The sequence below is a fragment of the Malaya genurostris genome, chromosome 2 (assembly GCF_030247185.1).
Source record: "Malaya genurostris strain Urasoe2022 chromosome 2, Malgen_1.1, whole genome shotgun sequence".
Lineage (NCBI taxonomy): Eukaryota > Metazoa > Arthropoda > Insecta > Diptera > Culicidae > Malaya > Malaya genurostris.
The window spans coordinates 344,449,162-344,473,201 of record NC_080571.1 but is presented as its reverse complement, the minus strand read 5'-3'; the positions used below and the strand labels follow the sequence as shown (position 1 = coordinate 344,473,201).

The window sequence follows — 24,040 nt, the reverse complement described above, 5'->3', positions numbered from 1 at the left end:
ACTACTACCAAAGAGAGGTCAGACGAACGAAATTATTTTATTCTTTCCTTTTTTTTGTTGAAAAATCTGTATGAATCTGTATTAAGTTTAAAAAACCTGTACAAAATCTGTATTCTGTATGAAATCTGTATGTGCATGTAAAAATCTGTATAATACAGATAAATCTGTATAAAAGGCATCTCTGCTTGCGGGTGGCAACCCTTTTTCTAAATAATCAAGACAACAAATGTACATAGGTGAAAAGTATAAAAAAATAATTGTTTGTTTATTTCGTTTTCTTTTCTATAATCAATATTATCATTATTGCTATTACTATCATTGTCATTATCATTATCAGTATTATTACTATTTCCATTGTTATTTTTTTTAAATTCCCTTGTCACAAAAATACCACGAAAAGTGAAAAAGAGTATACTGTCAAACGTAATAGAAATTGTAACTGTACACATATCTGTATAAAATGTTCGAAACGACGTATGTAACATTGAGAGATTCTCTTTGTTCACTTTCTCTTTTGATTATTGCAAAAGATTCCTGCTTTTTTCGGTAATTTCTCCAGAGCAGATTAAAAGATGATAGCTTTAGTAATTATTATCGGTAAATAATTGGAGAGAAGGATTGCTAAGAGTGCCGTAATAATCAAAAGAGAAAGTAAACAAAGAGAATCTCTCATTGTTACATACGTCGTTTTGAACATTTTATACAGATATTTAAATAATTCGCGAGATTGTTTATAGCTTTACAAATGACAAATGTGTCCACCTCTACTAAATATTTTGAGCTAGCAAGTCCAAATCAGTATCACTCAGATGTAAAAAAAGAACTGGCATTCCTGATTACATAAAAACTGTTGTTCCAGCCTTATGGCGTGCGCGTTTTTCTTTTGTGACTCAATTTGTGGTGAAAATGGGGAAAACACGGAAAACCAATTCCCAAAAGTTGATGCTGAGAATGGCCAACACTGTGAATATGGGATTTATGAAAGAAAATGTAAGTATTTAAGGAAATTTGATGGATTATATTCACATATCATGCAACATAACCTAACAAAAGTTTTCTTTCTCCTAGGTTACGGTGAACAAGCCAGAAGAAAATAAAACATTGGGTATGAAGCGTACGAGACATCCACTGCGAAAGGTAACACGAAATACAAAAATATTGAAGACGACCATGCATGAAGAAATTAAAAACATTGGTTCTGATTCGGAAGAAGAATGCGTCCAGGAGATCGCTGTGGACAACACTAGACAGGATTTGGAGAAACAAGATGAGCTAATTCAATTAGCGGACTCCAGTGAAGCTGAAAAAGGTCAATCGAGTGCAGTGTCCGATGTAAATCCTACCGCAGCAATCATCCCAAATTTTTTGGCAAAATCACGAACCTTGAGGACGATAACCTGAAGTTGCGGAATCTAAACATGAAGCTGCAAACAGCATTAATTGACAAACCCGGAGAAGTTTCTTTTAAAGAGTTTCCGGAAAGAAATCGAATAATCCAAGCGGAAAGCGTAAACCGAGTTTGAATGAAGCTTCTCAAGTCATTGAAGCGTGTAATCCGGAGAAACTGGATCCGGAAAAGGTTGAGTACATAAAAGGTAAATAATTATTTATATTTTGATTTTTTTTTCTCATATAAATTGTATTTGCAGATCGACTTTTCGAACGCAGCACTTTTTTAAAAGATTCTTCAGGAACAGCTATCAAAGTTGCAAGAAAAGTGGCAAAGTTCATAGCGATTGTGGTGGCCAACAATCCAAATCTTCGGCGGGCTACTTTATTATTGATCTGTTGTTTTCTTAACCTTGAGGTATTTCGACTAGATGGTGAAAATTAAAATGGTGGGTATATATTTTTTAATAATCCTTTTCTCTTTGTTTAAATTTCATGTTTGTTTTTTCAGGTATGCTCTTTCAATTGGGTTTCTGGATTTATTTATGTGATCATTTATTATTAAAAATCAACCGACACAGTATGTCCTAATGATTTTTTTGAGTGTAAAGAAATTTTGAAGAATAATGACTGCATTCTTGTTAAAAGTTAAAAAAAGATAAATAAAGCTTTTTTAAAAACCATGCAATTTGACTATAAATTTGGAAGAAATGAAAGAGAATATCCAAATTTGCTATTCAGCTATAGAATACCTAATTCGGCTATTTAATCCAAAAGCAAATTAAATGCTTATTTTGCTATTCCACCGCAAAATTTCATTTGGTGTTACTTTGCTATTTTAAATAACTGAATCAGATATTGTTTTACTCTTGGGCGGCTTTATTTTTGGTATTTTGTTTTGCCATTTTAGCTCCTAATTCAACCTAACGAATATCAAATACAGCTATTCTGGTATTCCAAAAAAGAATAGCCGAAATTGGTATTCATTAACTCTTCTCTTGTGATCGGGAGTGCTTTCACTAGTGCATTACCACCGTGTTTTAGTAGCTCGCTTGGTAGTTGGTCAACGCCAGCGGCCTTATTATTTATTAACCGGTTTACCACCTCCTCGACTTCTTGGAGGTCTGGGACCGGCAGTCTATTGTCCTCCGCACGCGTTTCCAAGTTCGTTACCGCGCCGCTACTTTCGTATTCCGGCACATCGCCATTAAGGTGCTCGTCGAAATACTGCCGCCACCTCTCGATCACATCACAGTCGTTCGTGAGATGATCCCCGAAGGTGTCCTTGCACATATCGGCCAGTGGCACATGGCCTCTGCGCGAACGGTTCACCTTCTCGTAGAACTTCCTTGTCATTAGCACGGAACAGCTGTTCCATCGCTTCGCGATCTCGGTCCTGCTGTTGGGGCTTTTTTCTACGGGACACCGAGTTTAGTCGGTTCCGCACCTGTCTGTATCGCTCCTCGTTAGCTCTCGTCCGGTGTTGCAGCTTGCTCGCCCAAGCTGCATTCTTCTCGGCCACTAACTGTTCACTGGGTCTATGCCGATTGTTCAGGGTCGTATTCTCTTCTGTATTATTCGTAATAGCCTGTCTCGCCGAAGGATCATCGTGCTTGCTCTGTTTAACGTCCCAACTAGCACTAGGGCGATCCCGTTGGTGGGGTTGCCACCTTGGATTTAGCTGGTCGGGATGCAGCATTTCATACTCAGCCGCTGGATACCAGAACAGACGCTGTTTGAAGCCGCTCCTAACATGGAGTACAGACGCTCCGACATCCTCTAAAGAGGACCCCCTTCCCTGTCAGCATACGACCAAGGTCCCACCGGGGTTGGTTACCCGATCTTTCCTATGGTTGCTCGTACCCCAGCCGGCACCGCGGGGAGGTAGCGATAGGAGTTACTGGACAAGAGGCTAAGAGCCATACTGGGGCCTGAATTACGCGAATAAATACGAATACTATTATTACATACCCAAAAATGGAATATGTAGAATATGGATACTAGGAAAGAAATAGATACGATCCCCAGAAAAAAATATCATTCATTAAAAATCTTTAGAAGGTTTCACGTAACGAGTCGTAACAATCGCAAATATATGTGATGTGTTTAGTTTTCAAAATTAAAACATATTTTTCACCAGTTGATTCATAAAAAAACGTGATTAATCCACCTAGCAGTGAGATGATACCTTTTTTTATCAATACGCATGTGTTTTTGCATGGATATTCTTAGGTGTTTTAGTTCTCATGACATTATTTTAGTTATCGTCGTTTTAAACGGAAAATTGAGATTTTAATCACTCATTACCCTGTAATGCCGAAACTGCAAAACATATCGAATTTCAATCTTAGCGTGCGACAATCGATTGAACATTCCATGAGATGTCGAAGTAAGTTCCACTTTAGAGTTTTTCGTCATTATTTATGGTACTTCCAGAGCCGGTATTCAGGAATTAGCATAGCCCAAAATGATTCGAATGGCCATAAATTATTACGCCAAACAATTTACATGAAATTTATAAACTCATCTGTAATTCCAGAATCGGATAAAATTCACCGATTTTGTATGGGACCTTAAGTCCTATAATATTTGTTTTTGAAGTTCGATTTGGTCTTTTTTGAGAAAATGATTGAGCTTTGAGAATCGATTCGATACTGGAACCGGAATTCTAAAATCGGTGTAGCCGAAATCAGTTAGATTCACCTGAGCAGTGTGTAGACATCTTTGAGAAATTGTAGTGCGAATTAAAATTTGGGGGTACATTCCGAATCCAAAAACGAATACCGCTCAAACTGAAATAAATTTATTTGGTAATCGACTATCCAAATCTGCAAACCCGATAAACCTGATTAATTTATGTGAAATGAACATTTTTATACTAATCACCCTGCATTTTCTAAACCAGAAGTCGGATCTGACTAAAAAGTAAGAGGTTTTATAGGATTTTAAGACCTCTCATTTGAATCATAGATGATTCTTAGATTTCATTTGAATCTTAGATCGGTTCAGCCATCTACGAGAAAAATTAATTGCATTATTTTAATTTCGTTTCACATATCATCCTGTGGTTCCGCAATCAGAAGTCGGATCCAAACGTAATTCAGGAACCTTGTTTGGAAGTATACGACTTTTCATATGAATCTGAGTTTGTAGAAAACGGTTTAACCATCTCCGAGAAAATTGAGTGAAATTATTTGTGACACACGCATTTGCTGATCTCGACGAACTGAGTCGTATGGTATGTGGAAATTATGTTCTTCCAGCATTTATTGCTGTAAATAGTTTAAATCAATATAATTATGGAATTACTTCCAACTCGATAATGCTAGTATCATCTGGTTTACATATGCCATATTCGAAAGATTATGTTGCCAAAAATGAACCGTGCTAAAATTGGTCCGAGGCAAATTGTCATAAAAAAGGATGCTGTACACAGTCTTTTTGGTACTTAGAAACAATTATATGTAACAGTATAAAAAATCGTGTTTCATGTTGCTCCCAAGCATTGCTTTTTCATACAGCGCTCAAAATTCCTTCTACTGGAATAAGGCTTACAAAAAAATATCGATATCTCCGTTAAAAATGGACGAATTTTAACAATCTATGGCTTGTTGGATAGGTATTACCGAGCGAAATCAAAGTCTGGAAACATATTCTGTTTTCAAGGTCAAATGTGACAGATACTGTCAAAAAACTAAAAATTTTGACATAAAACTTCGTATAACTCAAAAAGTAAACATCCGATCTCAAAACCATTCAATAGCGTTCTGGGTGACGGGGAGACCTTTCATTTGCGACTAGTTTGATCAAAATCGGTCCAGCCATCTCTAAGATCTAGATCTAGACCTCTTAGTTGACAACACACATACAGACACACACACACATACACACACACACACACACACAGACATTTGCTCAGTTCGTCGAGCTGAATCGATTGGAATATGACATTCGGCCCTCCGGGCCTTGAAAATTTTTTCGAAAGTTTGAGCGAATTCTATACCTATTTTTTATATATATAAAAAAAGGTAAAAACATGAAAAAACAGTTCCTAATTAAAATACACCTAGGCAAAAAATATATGGAATTCCATAATGATATCGTATGCACTGAGCTAAATTTTCTTTTTCACATTATATGATATTCTAATGATTTTGCACTAACAGTTCGGCTGAAAAGTTCGTATCGTTTAATAGAAACACACATTTTTTTGCCAAAATTCGTTTTTATTATTCAACATAATTGCCATCAGAGGCGATACAGCGATTATAGCGATCTTCCAACTTTTCGATACCATTTTTGTAGTACGATTTGTCTTTTGTCTCAAAATAGGCCTCAGTTTCAGCGATTACCTCTTCATTGCTTCTAAATTTTTTACCAGCGAGCATTCTCTTGAGGTCTGAGAACAGGAAAAAGTCACTGGGGGCCAAATCTGGAGAATACGGTGGATGAGGGAGCAATTCGAAGCCCAATTCGTTCAGTTTCAGCATGGTTTTTCGTTGTTGTTTATGATTGATTGTGAGCTCACGCGGCACTCATTTTGCACAAAGCTTTCTCATATCCAAATATTCGTGAATAATATGTCCAAAACGTTCCTTTGATATCTTTAGGGTGTCAGCTATCTCGATCAACTTCCCTTTACGGTCATTGAAAATCATTTTGTGGATTTTTTTCACGTTTTCATCGGTAACAGCCTCTTTTGGACGTCCACTGCGTTCATCGTCTTCGGTGCTCATATGACCAGTACGAAATTTTGCAAACCACTTACGAATTGTTGCTTCGCCCGGTGCAGAGTCTGGATAACACTCATCAAGCCATTTTTTGGTATCGGCGGGACTTTTTTTCATCAAAAAGTAGTGTTTCATCAACACACGAAATTCCTTTTTTTCCATTTTTTTCACAATAACAAAAGTAACTTCACTCAAAATGCAATATCTCACAAACTAATAATCAGACAGCTGTCAAATTTATACACGTATCTTTTGAAGGTTTGTACTAACTGAAAATGGTATGGATTTAATTCTAGTGGCGCCCTCTCATAGAAACGATACGAACTTTTCAGCCGATCTGTTATTAGCATTTCCAATAATAGTTACAAGATGTGTTCAACATCATGTCAAATATATGAGATAATCTTATGAAACATAAAACTCTTCTTAACGTTATTTTTACAGGATTTCCATATAACGAATGAAATTTCCAGTCTGAGTCAAATTTATTGGCGCGTCTTATAACCATTACTAGATATCCGTACAACATACATTGAAACAATTTATGAAGCGCATATTATATTCACTTCGAATTTATTTAGATAGGTTCATATATACCATATGACTAGTTTTATAAAATTTATTATATATATATATATATATATATATATATATATATATATATATATATATATATATATATATATATATATATATATATATATATATATATATATATATATATATATATAACTTTCAATAGAGGTCATACGAATAGCAGATAAGATAAGCAGATAATAGCAGAACTACTTTTCGTTGAGGATTCAAGCTTTACTAATATTCCATTCGGTAAGGGAGCACCTCATGATATTTGCGAAAGAGAAGTGAGATCCCGAGACTTAAAATAAAAAAAAATGAATCTTACTAGACAGATAGAGTAATGAAATGTACCGGATATATATTTCATGGTCCGTTAACGCATATCATTGAACGAAGTTGTGTGTTCGTGATGGTAGCGGGAATACGATTTTCGGATACAATGGAAGCACAAGAAGAATTGATATTTTCAATATTTATGTATTTTTTTGCAGATTTTTTATTTATAATTGTCACGAGTTTTTTTTTTTGTTTCTTGCTAGTTTATAATATTTATACTTTGTAAACTTTGTATTGGGAGATAAATTACTATTACTTCTAGATTTCACTTGTTTTATGTTTTGTTGTTGTTTCATGATCTCCAAATAGTCACCGTTCTTTTTGCTTTATTCTCATCGATAAGCTTACTGTGTTCACAAACCGAACGTTGATCGGTGTTCAAGCTTCGATCACATACTGATTGGTATTCTCGTTTCTCACAGCAGAAAAAAATAAACGAAACGGGATTACGATACGATCGGAGCTATCAACCGATCAACAATCTAGAATATGTTATTTTTTTTTTCATCACTTTCCCCAGAAAGAGAGTTTACGGGGAAAGATAGAAGACAACTGTATGCGAGTATGTTCTCTTGGCCACCGAAAGAAAATTCAACTTCGCGCAAAATGTTCGTATGCAGTTGCAAGTGTCTTCTTTGTCCTCTCCATGTGTCGCTTCCAACCATCTCTCTAATGTCGTTTTCGTTTTTAAATTGCACTACACAGGTGTAGCGAAAGCTGCACTGAAACCGTTCGTTTTTACCAATTGCACTACACCAGTGCTACACTTTTTCTGCACCGATACCACTGGTGTAGCACTCATCAAAAGTTTGGTGTAGCTCTGTGCAATGGAATCGTTTATTGTAGTCAATGGTTACTGTTTATGTTTTCATCATTTTCGTTCGTTTATCCATGCCATGGTGTAGCACTCCACCGGTGTAGTGCAGTTTAAAAACGAAAACGACATAATACAACAGCATAATAATATCCAGAAATCTATCCCGATTGACAGTTTCAATCAAAACAACGCTGGCTTTGTTTCGATGCGTTGTGAAGGTTTATATGTTTGTGTGAGTTTGCGAGAGAGAGATAATGTGTGTGTGAGGATAGGCTGTATGAATAACTTGCTTCGTGTGCTTCGAGGCACTACACAATTTTCTACAAGATGTAATGAAATAAAATTGTAGTTGCTGTTTTGTATCAAACAGAAATAATTCAACTTTTCTTTTATTAAACACAAATTTAACCTCTAACGATTTACAAGAAGACTATTATTGTAGCACTTCTTGTCGTTTTTTTTTTGTCGATCAGGAGGGATCTATTGGGAACTAAACTTGCTAGTGAAGATTTTTAAATTTCAGTCTATCTCGTGTTCATTCATCTAACTCAACCCATCTAATGTTTTTTTTTGTTGATTTACCTATACCGTGGAGAAAAAGGTACCTCATCTGTTGCGTCACCAATTTCCCGCGGCCATCAACAAAAATGAACCTCATTCAAGAGGGTTTTTTTTTTTGTTGTTTTGTTTTAATAGCAACCCACAACAGTCAGCACAAGGGCCCACCACACCAGTGCTATTCGTGTTCCGGGTTGTTGTTGTTTTTTTCTCTCGTGTAATTGTCTTTGTAAATGCGAAAAATAACAAAGAAAGATAAGTTTATTCTATTTTTTTTTTGCAATCGTATTTCTTCGTTTTTATTACCTTTCTTGATTAGGATTTTTCATCAGGTTTTATCCATTGTCCACCAATAATTGGCCGATTTCTACTGAGTGTCTACATTTTAAAAATACCTTTAATATATACACGTTATTTTAGTGTCGAAAACTGAGAATAAATTAGATAGTTTGATTTAGTGTTAGGTGCTATTAAGATACGCTAAACATTTGCCCACAAAAGTCTCTTTTGATATCTAGTGTTAATTTTGCATTTTTTTTTTACTTTCCTATGTATAGAATGTTTCTCTATACTTAATGAATCACACTCCCGACAAACAACCGTTGGCGCTTCAGCGGTGCTGCAACTAGAACTGAGTGTTTCCGAAATAAAAATGGGCCGTTCATGGTTTAGCATGAGATGTACTGCTACTGATAGTACACACAGTTACAATCGTCGCAATTACAATTAATAATATATAAACTGATAAAAACAGTGTCGCGAATTTCTTCTACTAACTCGACAATTATTCAATTTACACAACTTATACTGGATGCTTAACTTCGTTAGTACTCTATCTTATCTACTGCTAGAGACAAGGGATTATAGTACACATGTAACAGCGTTGCTTTAATAGATCTTTTTTTTTTCTTTTCGTAGAACAACGTCGCAATTTTTCAAAAATTTTGAACCACCGAAACCCACACAAAAAGAGATTAGGGTTATGACAGTGATCCCCCACAGATGATCCACGGTATTTCATTTCACATCAGATCACAATCAGAAGCATCTCCCCACGAGCGGCAAACGAGGTTCAAAATGTTGAAAAACTTGCATCGATTCTGCATCGTTTTCTTGTTTTTTTTTTGTTTGTTTGCTTGTGCTATCGCTAGTCGTCTTATTTAACGTAGGTATAATTTATTTCGCTTGCTTTCCCTCCCTCGTCTGGTGCTCATTTCCTATAGCTTTCTCTAATATCATCATATCTCCCTAAAAACTGCTCTACACGCAAACCGAAAATTGTAACTTTCAACCTAAACTTATAAGCGTCATTTACTCATTTTTAGTCACATCGATTGTGGTTCGTCCCTATCGGAGTGTTCCTGATCCTTGGATAAGTTGAGCGACCCTTCAGAGGATGACTGAGCGGCAGCAGCTGCTGCAGCCGCGGCTGCGGCCGCTTTTGCTTCCGCTGCCATTCGAGCCGCCGCAGCTGCCGCCTGTCGTCCGGCGCTGGAACGTAGCTCCCGTTTCCGTTCGGGCATACCGAGCGTTGACGCTTCGTGCTCGTCCCCACTGCGACGCCTCTTAGACCGAGTGGTCCTTCGACCTCCCCCACCAGTTGAGGGAGTTGTCGGAGGTGCACTGTTTGATTCACCACCCGATGAATTGGCGGCATCCGTACTCGATCGGGTCGATTTCCGTGCCGGTGTTGCCGATGAATCGGGTGTTTTTTCCAAGTCTGATTTATTTGAATCCTCCTGCTGCAGAAGTTGCTGATCCCCGCTGTGATGGCTTCGACGTGAAGCGCGTCGTTCGTGTCGGTCAAGGTCTTCCAGCTGTTGGTGGTCGTGTTGTTCGTGTTCCTGGTGGTGGTGGTGATGATGATCTGTCTCTGCTTCTTGCCGCGATAGGTCATGTCCGTGAAGAGGGAACACACTGGAAGCAGGTTCAGGTTGTTCCATCTCAGAAAATTCTTGTCGTTCGGAAAGATTCTGATGGTGAATGGACTCTCCCTGAGTGGCAGTTGCTCGCTGTTCGACGAGTTCTAACCGTTTGCTTTCACGTTCGGAGTCTTCCCGCTCTCTGCGACGTTTATGTCGCAGTTCCCGTGCTTGAGCTTGCTCCTGTTCCTGTTCCAACTGTTGTTGTTGTTGTTGCTGCTGCTGCTGCTGTTGCTCTTCCAACAATTTCTTCTGCTGCTCTGCTATTCTTTGCTGTTCAAGCAATCGTTGTGCCTCTTGCGCTTCCTGTAGTTTTTTCATTTGCTCTTGCTGTAGCAGCTTTTGTTTCTGCTTCAACAGCATAATTTGTTTCTGTGGATCATCTTCATCACTCAGAACGTTGCCCGATTTGGATAGTTTGGATGGTGCTATCAAATCTTCTAGATCCATCTCTTGATTGTGGGCCGTGTCCACCACCGTTACGGAGGCTGAGGTCGCTACCGAGCTGGGTGATAATGTGGAGGAAGTTGAGAGATTCTGAGGAGCGGATGCCGGAACAACGGTCGCCGTAACGGCAGCAGAAACTGAACTCGACGAGCTTCGGCTTAAGTCTGCGGCCATATCAGTCGATCGGAGACTTCTTTCGTTTCGTTCATTGCGTTCCGCACGTTCCAAGCGTTCCGTTCGTTCGTTTCGCTCTCTATCACGTTCTCGTTCTCGATCCCGATCTCGATCCCGGTCCCGGTCCCGGTCCCGTTCACGTTCTCGCTCGCCAATGCTGCTGGTTGAGGATGTTGACAAAGCCGGACTCTTGGCACTAAGATTCAACGAACCGCTCGATGAAGTGGTCGGCATACCGATGGGCGAAGCCAGGGATATTGTTGTTTGTGAGGGTAACGAGGCAGCTATGCTTGATGCTGCCACCGGGGTCAGTGTGACCTTATCTAAACTGGCCAACGAATCGGTAGACGATCTAGTTCTAGGGCTTTTCATTTCTTCTTGCTGAGACGTTCCTAGCATCAGCGTTTTCGGGTCCAGTTTGGATAGGTGATGTTGCAGTTGTTGTGCTTGCTGTTGTTGAAGATCGTGCCGGGAAGAAGACGAAGTTCTCTTCGAATCCGGTGTTGAGGAAGTCGATGACGATGATGTTGGAATCAGTGAAATCGCTGGACCAACTCCGAGACTTCTGGCTAGTAGTTCGATCGGATTTTTACTGAGCTGATCGAATGCTTCCTTGAACTCTTGTTCTCGTGATTTTTTCGACGCCGAAGACGACGACGACGAGCTGGCACCGGCCGCTGCATTGGCAGAAAGGGCATGTGCTGTCATTTCGGCGAGTAACGCTTGACTAAACTCCGGTGGCAGTGGTAGTTGCAGGTCTTTCGCACTCATCGCGGCTGCCGCAGCTGCAGCGGCTGCTGAGGCATTTGCGGCTGCTGCGGCACTGCTACTGCTGCTGCTATTCTTCGATGATGAACCGTGTCCAGACGACGAAGAGGGTGACATTCCCGGCATTTTACCGGTAGTGAAGGCTTGTATTGCCGCCAATTCCGAAGGGAATGCCCCCTGCTGTAACTGTTCGAGCAGTTTTCTTCTTTCACGCTCAATTTTTTCAAATGCCTGTTTGTTAGCTTGCTGGGCTGCTGCACTTTCGCGAGCTCGTTTATCCGAAGAGCTCGAGCTGCTACCTCTTAAGCTCTGAGTAATATCCAATCCAGCGGACCGAGTCAACGAGTCCAACAGATGTTTGTCGTGTGGTAGCAGCAGTTGTTGCAACTGGGCCGCTTCCAATGCCGCCTGCTGGGCTGCTGCTTGTTGACTTGATAAACTAGAACTCCGGCTTGATTTACTGCTAGGTGAAGCAGCTGATTGTTGGTTCGCACTACTCATGCCGCGTGAGCTGCTCTGTTTCGACTGCGATTGTCGGGATGTTGTGGTAGACGACGAAGTGCTTGTTGTGACTCCACTTGTTCCCAAACCGGCACCGGGAATCCCATATGGATTGAGTCCTCCCAGGCCCAGTGGTGTGTACAGTAGACTTGGGTTGGGGAAAAAGAATGGGAATTGGCTATTGGCAGCCGCAGCTGCTGCAGCTGCAGCCGCTGCCTGCTGTTGGTTTGCACTCTTGCTGGAGTTCTGCTGAGATGATGACGAGCTCGAACTGGATTCGGTAGCTGATTTTCTCGATTTGCTAGCATTGCCACCGCCACCCTTCGTTGGGGTTCCACCTGTGGCCGCTGCCAAAGCAGCTGACGGGTCTAAACCAGCTGCGGCCATCATCGCTGCCAAACTTTGTGCGTCCATTCCGGACAAGCCAGGTAGTCCCGCTAGGCTGGCAAACAAGCTCATGTTGTTGAGATTTCCAAGTCCTCCCAAACCTGCCAGTCCTGGCATTCCTCCAAACGGCATCAGCAACGGGTTGGTTTTGGGATCGAAATTTCCCAGCCCAGACAAACTGGATAGGAGATTTGGATTCAGTCCTGCTAGACCCGGGAACTGCATATTGGTTTGATTACTGCTGCTGCTGTGTTTCTTCGACGGTGTCGATGATGACTGCTGGCCACTACCGCTACTGCTACCGTACTGACTGCCCATGCCACCCTGAGAAGCACCCATCGACGAGGAAGCGGATGCCGAGGAGCGCATCTGCTTCGAAGAAACCGACGACGGACTTCCCGTGTCCGATTGGGATTGCTTTGATGATTGTCCGGGCAAGGTGATAGATTCGGCCCACTTCGGGTCGATCTCGTAAGCCGGATTATCGGTCAACCATTGGGTCAGTCGTTTCAGTTGTGGTGCTTTGTTTCCTGTTAAGCGTTTGCCGTTAATTTTGTTGATGACTGATACGTACTCTTCACCGGTTAAATTGTTCCAATTAAATGCGGCAGATTTGCTATCTGCTTGTTGTTGCTGCTGCTGTTGTTGTTGTTGTTGTTGTTGCTGTTGCTGCTGTTGTTGTTGCTGCTGTTGCTGTTGTTGCTGTTGTTGCTGTAACTGTTGTTGTTGTTGAGCATGATGATGCTGTTGTTGCTGTAGGCTATTGGAGTTTCTTGTTGCCCGAGACGAAGTCGGCGTAGTAGCTTGAGACTGCGAGGTGGACGAAGAAGAACGCCGTGACGATCTTGAAAGGTAATCCAAACTCATGGCATGTTCGGTCAGGGCAGCAGTCTGTTCCGCTAACCACTTGTTCACCTTTGCATCGTGCGATGAACCATACTGACCTAACTTCGAGCTTAATTCGGCCGCTTGTTTCATGTCGGCTAGCATAGCTTCGTAAGCTTTTCGTTGGGGAGAATTGGCTGGCAACGTTTGAATGAGTTTCTGTTGCTGTTTCAAATATGCCGCCTGCTCTGCCTGTGCAAACAAAGCACTTAAACTGTCCTTGGAGGTGAGTGCCCCCATACCGGACATATTTTGCAGGGCGGCCAGTCCACTTGTCGAGCTGGAACTTGATGAACTCTGACCACCCTTCGAAGTACCCGGAACGCTGGTGACCGTGATGGTGAACGGTTTCTGCTGAGGCTGTTGGCTAACAGATGATGGAGCGCTGGCCGGTGTGACCGATACACTCGGTGGAATCTGTGGCTTCTTCATCGAACTGCCCGAGAAACTGCCTCCCGGAGGGGACGGATCTCCGAAGATGGATTTCTGCTCCTTCGCTGCCGATAAACCGAGCACTATTTCATCAAGCTTTCTACGTTTCTTTTCTTTTCCCAGTTGTGGCTCGTCCAACGGAACACTGACATTATTTTTCTTCATCAGTTTCGACAACATATCGTTCAGTTTTCCCTTGCCAGCTGCGGCCGCTGCTGCCACAGCAGCCGACGGTGATGGCATAGAACTGTTTACTCCGACAGCACTTGTTATGCTAATACTGGTACCGGAAAGACCACGCCCAAAGCTGCTTCCAGCGTCCATGCCTTTGTTCTTCTTGCCGATCGAAAAGTCCTGGACTTCACTCAAATCCATCGGGCTCTTCAACATGTCCATGTTGACCTTTGGAAGGCTATAACTGTAATATGTAAGATGCTATGCTTAGTACCCGTTTTCAACCGAGAAATGAGCGTATCTTACCTGGCAGATAAATCAATTGGCGTCAGGGTGCTAGAAGTACCCGGAATAAGGGTCGGTTTCGTATAGGACATTGGATTGCGGGGACCGTGCTGATGTGCTGGCGGTGGCTGCAACGCACTCGAGTTCGAACCGGAACCACTACTTCGGCGCGCATCTACAATCTCGTCGTCGTTCCACGATAAATTGTTGGCCGACTGCATGGAAGCAGAGGGCGCCTTCGGAGTCGAAGTTGACACTGCAATTGAAGTAAGCGCCGTTAATTTGGTGTAATCATGTGTCATCGTTTTGAGTGCAAAAATAGTACATCTCTACTGATTATTGCAAAAGTTATTTTGATCCGAACAGAGAAATCAACTTTTGCAATAATGTTTCAAGGTATCACACATCTAATTTACTAAGTGTTTACGACAACAATCGAATTTTGATTTTCACGTAATAGAAAATAAGCAGCTAATTTGAGAAATTTGGCCGACGCGCATCCTAGTCAGGTTTGCTGCAACAATGGCCGAATAGAAGGCAAATTCTTAGGTGTTACTCAAATTAGTAGTGTTGCACGCAAATCTGCCGGATGTGCTGCACTGTTAACTTAAGAATTAAAGGAAAAACAAAACAAAAAAAGTAAGCCAATTGATTATGTTTACCTGGACTCTGAGTATTATTCAACAAAGCATGCAATTTGGCCCTTTCAGTTTCAACATCAATAGCAATGTGTCGCTTGCGTTTCTTACTTGACGAGAGCGAAACCCCGGCGGCTGCAGCCGCGGCCGCAGCAGCTGCAGCAGCCATCTGACTCTGAGTCAAGCCTTGAGTACCGCTCATCCCAGACCCTGAACCCCCGAGACCGACGGCGGACAGTGCAGCCGCAGCAGCAGCAGCCGACTGGGCCGACATCGCCGCCTGGCTTATCTGTTTAGCACCGGCGTGGTCGGTTGTGATCGTGATAACGTCCGGTGTGCTCGATGTGGATCTCCGCGGATCGCCGTCCATCGGAATGATGCGTTTGATCGTCTCGTGCAACGGAATGTCCAGGTCGATTCCCAGACAACCGGTGTAGGCCGAGTATGATTTGCCGACCGGCCACTCGCCGTGCTCAATGCAGTAGATGATGTGACCTACCCGACGTTCCAACGCAAAATCGCGGAACCACTTGACAATCATCGACGTATCGATCATACTGGCAAATTTGCTTATATCTGCAAAAGAAAAAAAAAGAAATCATGAAATATTAGAAAAAAAAACACTTCGCAACGGAAACGACTCACTTTTAAAGTCCTCCTTCGAAACACTGTTGTCCAACTGCTTCAACTTCATTAGCGGTTGGAACACTTCAAGATCGGGGAATCGGGCTTTCAACTCCGCCGCTTGCTTCGAACATTTCTCTTCTTCGCTCAAGGTTTTCGGTTTAACATCGGCGATCTTCTGTTCGTCCAGAATAATCACATCGGGTGAAGATTCACGGTCTAGGTCCGGTTTCTTCACGGATTCCGATTCTTCCTTGAAACTAAGATTAGCTTCTTTTTCTGGTTCATCAGTTTTTAATTCTTTTACTGCTTCCGCAGCTTCTTTAGGTTTACTTTCTTCCTCCAATTTGGCAGTATCCTGTTTAGTAGTAGCAGTTTCCTCGTTAGATTTCTTTTCACTATCACCTTCCTTCGTCGTCGCCCCTTCATCCATTTTCATGGATTCGTCAGAAATTTGCGGATCTTTCTCAACCGTCTCTTCCTTATTTCCAGCTGAGTTCTCCGGCGGCTCTTGATCGGTATCCATTTTACCTTCGTCCTCGCCTACATCTCCTTCCTTTAGGCTTTTCTCTTTGGATTCGGACTTGACCACACCTTCGGCGTCATCCATTTTCTCCGGTTCACTCTTCACTTCTGCGCTTTCCACTTTAACAGTTTCCTCTTTCTTCTCAGCCGTCTCTTCCGCTGATTCCATCTTCTCCGTCAGCTGTTCTTCACCGGCCACCGACGATTCTTTCTTGACCGACAGCTCAATTTTAACAGCAGCCGCCGTCGCCGAATCATCACCTTTTTCGAGTTTCATCGCAAATTCGGCTTTCTCAGCGGCTTCCTCTTTGGCAGCCTGCATCTTCATTAGCTGCTGATTCTGCAGCTGGATCTGAATCTCCAAATGTTGCAGATATTTTTTGGCTGACTCGTAGAATGGAAATTCCGGATCGGCCAGAATCAGCTGTTCCGAACGGTAGATGCCATACTTCAGCACGGCACGCAGCAACTCTCTGTCGTGTTTGCCGGAAATCCACCAGTCCGGGGTGTCCAGATTGTTTTCGCACAGTTTTATGTTTTCCTCCAACTTGGGATGTTTGATGATTTCCCGTGCCTTCGACAGCAGTTCCAGGCGATCCAGGATCAGCTTGGCATGATCTTCAGTAACATCATCTACCAGCCCTTCCAGAATCTTTTCATCGTCGTTCAGTTTGACACCGGCCTGGCGTTTGCACATCGCAATGAACACCTTATAGAAGTCGCTCAAATTTTCGTCTGTTTTCTTGTCAAGCTTGGCGAAAGCTTTGAACCTGCGAGACAAAAACATAATTTAGAAATTTCGAGTGAAATGCCAAAGACTGAAAGCCTAAATACATACCTCGACCAATCCGGTGTCGGTACGGTAGTATTCGGTAACAGATCAATCCCGTATCCGGTAAGAACACGAATGAACTCATTCTCTTCACGGCGGGTCCACCGTTTGGGAATCTGTTCCAGGCGGACACGTTCCCGTTCACGCATAACTTGTTCAGTTTTTTCACGACGTTCCATTTTCTACAAACGAAGGATGATTAGATTAGGGGCTCTTTTGAATGAATGCGTTTTCATTAGTTTTAAGGAAAATAACTGAATTTAATTATAAATTTTAACTACCAGAACCAAAGAACTAATTAACCAACACCGAAGTGATAGGAAAACAAACTAAGAATACTATTATTACTGATTGCAAAACGAAACAAATATAGAAGAGAAAAAAAATACTATACGAACAATGGTCCGATCCCACCATTTCATACTAACCAAGTACATGGCCAACTTCTGCAGATCGAGATTGGCCAGCTGCGAAGCATCGGCCGGATTGAGACCCAGACCCAGGCTCAGCATGAGACTGAAATCGGCAGCCGTCGGCATTCCCCCGGTCGGGGTGGACCCGGCCGATGCTTGCTGCTGTTGGCTTTTGCTCAGTCCGCTAGTGCCGGCGTACGATGTGGAGGCATTGCCCATGCCAAGTCCGGCCATGCTGATACCGCTCTGCTGCTGGGCCCCCAGCGAACCGGGCTGTTGCTGTTGCTGATGTTGCGGCGTCATGCTACCGCTCAGCATCGGTCCCGGTGTAGTTGACGGGGTCGACGGTGATGACGACGATTGACCGCCGAGAGCCGAAACCGGCGGAACGATTGCTTGGAGCTGAATGTTACGGAGGCAGTGTTACGAACCGGGTTGCAGAGACGAGGATAAAGGAAATTTGATCGTAATTGTTTCCACATTAGAATTATAGGTGAATGGGATGAGGATGAGAAAGAAATAGAGAGCGACGGAACGCGTTTGAAAATGAAAATGATTGGGATACATTGTAACGAAAATGAGCGCATACATAAATATTTCAGAGCATACCAAATATTCTAAAAACAACATGGATAAATATGATTAACTAGTTTTTTCTTTATAATCTCATATTGATGGTTGAACACGTTAGAACAGTCGATAACATTAAGCACGCAAAATATAAATAAAACAGCTAAACTCTGTATTCGAATTGTGTTTTTTTCTTTTTAATCGTAAGAGTAAAATATCAAACTGTGTGTTGCTGTGTCACGTGACGGGCTAAGGCCAGTGATGGCCTATCTCGCCCGTTTATTGTTAGGTTATATTTTCGATTGTAACTACATTTACAGTGACTCCCGATGATAGTTTCGCGGTGTCGCTACACTGATTTACTCCAGGACAAGGAAAATCGTTCATTTATTTACAATCAACCGACACAATTTGGTCCTAATGATAACTCCGAAAGATATTCAGAAAATTTTTGCGCATTTTGCTTCGTGACACATTAAAATCATACTCAGATGAAACACGGTTGAACGATCTCTGTAAACCAATAACAGAACCGTTTGCGCCATAGCTGGTACGTCGTATAGGAATTCGAAGAAAAGCACTGTTGCGGAGAGCTCTTGGTCACACATTAATATTAACTTCGTTGAGCAAAACGGTACAGTTGAATATATCTGCTATAATCAAAGCGCGTGATAATTCCCGTCGCACTTGTAATGTGTAGAGACAGGTGAGTGGCTTTTTTTCTTTCGTGTTGTACTTTTTTGTGTATAATTCTTTCATAAATCATTCAAGATTCGACATTTATTTGGAAATTGAGATTTGAAGGCTAGAAACGAGCCACTACATTCGGAGGAATTCTATTTTTACAAAGCTCGCTTTTTGGGACATATCCGTACTTGCATTGCACTGTTATGATGATCCAGAGGAACTTGCAAAAATCTGGAACGAAGTTCGAGCAGCTGGCTATGGTTAGAGCTTAATCGTAAACTGTTGTATAACGTTGTCAACCGTAGCATATTACATAGTCAATCAACGAAAAACTTAATCTATTGCATGAATCCCTAATATGACGAGTGCAATCAAGCTACTGGTTCAGATGTGTGATATACAAGTTAAGTAACGAATACATTCTCTAGATTGTCATTAAATTATTAAATTAGATTTTTCATACGATACCGGATCATAAATTATCCTCGTTGATCTAAGGCTTTCATGTAAATCAAAAAATACTTTTTAGGTGCAATCTACTGGAACTGAAGTCGAGCAGAGATATATCGAATGCGCTTGGTGGAGTAAGAGGTCTTGGGATTCGCGTTATGCTATTCACATTTAAATACGTCATGTTGTAATTGGCATAGATATCGTTATTGTATGTGATTACGTTAAAATAAAATATCCCTGAATCTACAGTCGAGCTGATGGACAATGTTTTTAACATTTACTGCTATATGAAATAAATTAAATTTTAAGTTGGGTGCTATTTTATACTTAGTTTAGTTATTACCGTAAGGGCACAGTAATGGTTCTATACTTGTGAGTCAATTCATCTACTATTAACTGCTTCCAAACATGTTATGGTCTTACTACCCATACTTGCATATCAGTACATATGCATATACCCATATGCATATGTCGGTATGTTGAAAAAAATACTATTAATGAATTTTGCGCTTAATGGAACTGTTGTGCAAGTACTTTGCATATGGGCAGGGCCGCCGAGAGAAAATTTGGGAAAAGTCCGTGCCCGGGGGTATTCCTCCCTTTCCCCCTCCCCTCTCTGAGGCGTTGCGTATGGGAAAGACAAGAGTTCAATTTTTTTTCGCATTTTGCGGACTTAATTCATCAAGATAACACAAAAATGGCGGAAATCGACATAGGACTAATATGTGAAAATGGAAAGATAGTACCAACGAAGAAAAAAAATACATTCTCGAGACCTCTTGTAAATTTTTGTTTTATGCATTTTTAGTTTTTGGCTTGCATATCACATTCCAAAAAATCGTTAGATTTAATTCCGCTATTTCGATTTGCCGCACTCGTCCTTTTTTCAAAATAGTGTATATCTCTATGACACAATAAATTTTAGTTGGTTTATCTTTTCTGAAACAGTTGAAAGAAGTAGCAATCTTTTCAACAGAATATGATAAAAATAAAATCATTAAAATTTAAACAGACATGTTTAAGATATTCAAATTATTGAGAAAGTCGCATGATTTACTTTTTTCATACTGCTAGGCTTAGTGACATGTGTAACTAAACTTTACATAAATAGTCAAATTTATTTACTATTTCTTAAAACTTATTACCTATTTGCACCTCTTCTACTTGAACAATTTTTATTAGCAGTTCAATATAAACTGCTCATGCACTGATAAGTCGACAACGAAATATAAAAACAATTCAAAGTGTATATGTGAACTAAGCATAAATTTAGGAGTTATTTTTAACCTCCAATTACCAGTTATAAACTACACTTAGGCAGAAAATATAGGAATTTTCATTATGGTATCGCATGATTTTTAGCCACAAGAATATCGCATGCAAATCATAAGACCGCCTTATGTAGTCAAGAAAATTGAAATATATACACTCAGGCAAAATGAGTATTGAAAATCATAAGACAAATCTTATGATTTTCAATACTATCAAATATCACACAATGTTCCTAAAAATTTGAGTTTCAATTTTGTAAGGCTTTTTATTAAAATTTTACATTTTCGTCACTTCAAAAGGTTTATGATTTGCATACGCTATTCTTGTGACTAAATACCATACGATATCATTATGAAAATCATCATATTTTATTTACTGATGGTGGTACAAATATATTGGACATAGGATTCCAAAGAACAACAAACCGAAATCGGAAGAATGTGTGTAAGTTTATTCCGATGAATATAACAAAAAAAATCAATTTGATTTTATAGACAAATATTACGAATGCACCATTATCAAATCAACAAACCACATTAGATTGGTTTTCAATTTGTTGAAGATCGAGTATAATGTTATTTATCCTATTTTTAAACCACTGTTATATCCCAACCAATTCAGAAATAACTCTCCTCTTCGCAATATGAATTTGTCACAACAGAAATCACATAACAACTTTGAGTATTCTTAGCGAATACTATCAAACGAATTTCTAAAGGTCTTGTTTTTAATCAACGTCAATATCCTCGATCAGATAATCATTCCTCAAGTTTCACTTCTCTTTAAAATCAAGTTGCTATTAAAAGTGATAACTTGGTAGCTATCACTTTCATCTTGACAGGAAGGTGATCAATTCGTGGTGACAATCACCTTACGTGATTCCAATATTTGAACGTGATGTTAGCCCCCTCTGCAGTGGTGACAGAACTGGGTGATTATAACCTTACATGATTCTAAATTTTTAAAAGTGATAGTCACCTGGTGATAATCACCTTACGTGATTCCACCCCAGGATTGGGATGAACGAAGCAGTGAAGATGAGTATACATGCTTCACGGGGATCAGGGTCATGTCGCCGAAAGCCATTTCGCCGAAAGGGTCATTTCGCCGAATGTCATTTCGCCGAAAGCCATTTTAACGCCCGTTTTGTTGACCTACAATTGTACTTCTTCAATAAAGATTGATTCATAAACCTCAGAACGAAATTTTTCTAAGAAACGTTTACTAAATAAAAAAAATTTCTAATGCGGCTTCGCCACATCGATTTGATTCGTGTGCTGTTCGACCTTGCTACCGCTCGTTCGGACCTAACTAAAGCTTCGGTTATGTGGCTGCGCCACATCAGTTATACAGGAGGCATAATAACACAAAAAAATAATTTGATGTATTCGAAATTACCCTTTCGGCGAAACGACTTTCGGCGAAATGGCTTTCGGCGCAATGACCCGCTCCGCTTCACGACGTATGACATTCACGAATATACCTACTTTATGAACCATGCCGCTTTTGAGGAAGCGTGAGCCTTGTTGCTTTATTGGAATGGCTGTCCATGCACGAGAATGGAAGAGAGCAATCAATAGTACGCCCATACTACTGTTTCTTCATCTCTCGGTAAGAGACAAGGTCTAGCCTCATGACTCATTGCAAGCAAACTCTATTCACGAAGCCAAAAAGTGATGAAGATTATATATTCAGTTTTCGCTAACAGACTGATGATTGGCTCTCCAGCTGTCGCATGTTTCTTCGAGGTCCGAATGCGATTCACATTTGTTTATACAGAATTCATTTTGTGTGCACTGCCACCGCTAGAGCGTCTATTAAAATAAAGGTTTTGCTGTAATGGGGACATGTGTTTTTCACAGCTCTCACAGCTCATGACAATACACAATGAAAATTCAATAAAAAAATGTTCTATGCGCAATACTTATTAAAAGACTTATTTTTGCCTTTCTCATATAGAAAGGTTATGCAATCACTTGAAAAACCGACTTGTGAAAATTGGCCCGGAGGGCCAAGTGTCATATACCATTCGACTCAGTTCATCGAGCTGAGCAATGTCTGTGTATGTGTGTGTGTGTGTGTGTGTGTGTGTGTGTGTGTGTGTGTGTGTGTGTGTGTGTGTGTGTGTGTGTGTGTGTGTGTGTGTGTGTGTGTGTGTGTGTGTGTGTGTGTGTGTGTGTGGAATTAAGAAATGCTATTCCTTTTATAGATTAAACATTCCTTCAACTTCTAGTATAGAAGTTGTTGCTTGCCAAATAAACATTAAAGGCAAAGATATTTGCATAGCTTCGGTTTATATTCCTCCAAAAGCACAAGTTGGACAGCAACAGCTTAATGAAATGGTTGAAGCCCTTCCTGCACCACGATTGATTCTGGGGGATTTAAATTCGCACGGTATTATGTGGGGTTCCGTTTACAATGATAGCAGATCATCTTTAATACAAAACATTTGTGACAATTTTAACATGACGGTATTAAATATGGGTAGCATGACACGGATCCCAAGACCTCCTGCACGCCCAAGTGCATTAGATCTATCTCTTTGCTCAACATCAATTCGACTAGATTGCACCTGGAAAATATTGCCTGATTTACACGGTAGCGATCATTTACCAATCATCATCTCAATTAGCAATAGCAATTGCATTGCTACTTCAGCTAGTATTCCATATGATTTGACAAAAAATATCGACTGGATTAAATACCAAAGTAGTATCTCTAGTATTTTGAATTCAATGGAAGAGCTCCCTCCACTTGAAGAATATGACTTCCTCATTTGTTCGATTCTGGAGGCAGCAGAACAATCCCAAACTAAACGCTTTCCTGGGCCAACGACTAACAGAAGGCCTCCCAACCCCTGGTGGGACAAAGAGTGCTCAGAGGCTAAACTCGCAAAACAAAATGCTTGCAAGACGTTTCTAAAACGGGGAGGAGGAACTCCTCAGAATTTTGAAAAACTTATGGCTTTAGAAACCAAGTACAAGAGCATACTTCGAGCCAAAAAATGTAGCTATTGGAGACATTTTGTCGAAGGTTTGTCAAGAGAAACCTCAATGAGCACTCTTTGGAACACGGCCAGACGAATGAGGAATCGTAACGTGGGCAATGAGAGTGATGAATACTCGAACCGATGGATATTTGACTTTGCTAGGAAAGTTTGCCCAGATTCTGTTCCTACGCAGAGCATTATACGGGAATCTCCTCCAAATAATGGTTTTATTAATAACCCATTTTCAATGATGGAATTTTCTATAGCACTCTTGTCTTGTAACAATAACGCTCCAGGGTTGGACAGAATTAAATTCAACTTGGTGAAGAATCTGCCCAACCTCGCAAAAAGACGTTTGTTGGAATTGTTCAACAAGTTTCTTGAGCAAAATATTGTTCCACCTGACTGGAGACAAGTGAAAGTTATCGCCATTCAAAAACCGGGGAAACCAGCTTCCAATCACAACTCATATAGACCCATTGCGATGTTGTCCTGCATCAGAAAATTGTTCGAAAAAATTATTCTACGACGTCTCGACACTTGGGTCGAGACGAACGGTTTGTTGTCAGATACTCAGTTTGGCTTCCGTAGAAATAAAGGGACGAATGATTGCCTTGCATTACTTTCGTCTGACATCCAAATTGCCTTCGCTC

General features: G+C 40.8%; 1 protein-coding gene and 1 long non-coding RNA gene across 12 annotated transcripts in view; one reads left to right on the top strand and one right to left on the bottom strand.

Annotated features, from left to right (window-relative positions):
* The first annotated feature begins 531 nt into the window (after positions 1-531).
* Positions 532-1,816, top strand: LOC131428040 (uncharacterized). Its single transcript, XR_009229334.1, has 3 exons — positions 532-990; positions 1,069-1,595; positions 1,650-1,816. It is a non-coding gene; the product is annotated as an uncharacterized LOC131428040 (long non-coding RNA).
* Positions 1,817-8,069: 6,253 nt separating this feature from the next.
* Positions 8,070-24,040, bottom strand: part of LOC131431929 (uncharacterized) — an 86,719-nt gene continuing 70,748 nt past the window's right edge. For 9 of the 11 annotated variants that reach the window (XM_058597895.1, XM_058597894.1, XM_058597892.1 and 6 more), the window contains 6 exons: positions 17,432-17,818; positions 17,010-17,185; positions 15,668-16,941; positions 15,047-15,598; positions 14,406-14,640; positions 8,070-14,343 (listed from right to left, as the gene is read on the bottom strand). In XM_058597895.1, coding sequence (XP_058453878.1) covers positions 9,735-14,343; positions 14,406-14,640; positions 15,047-15,598; positions 15,668-16,941; positions 17,010-17,185; positions 17,432-17,818 — 7,233 coding nt within the window. In that variant the 3' untranslated portion in view covers positions 8,070-9,734. The remainder of the gene's footprint in view (positions 14,344-14,405; positions 14,641-15,046; positions 15,599-15,667; positions 16,942-17,009; positions 17,186-17,431; positions 17,819-24,040) is intronic. The other 2 variants (XM_058597898.1, XM_058597901.1) reach the window with 2 other exon arrangements.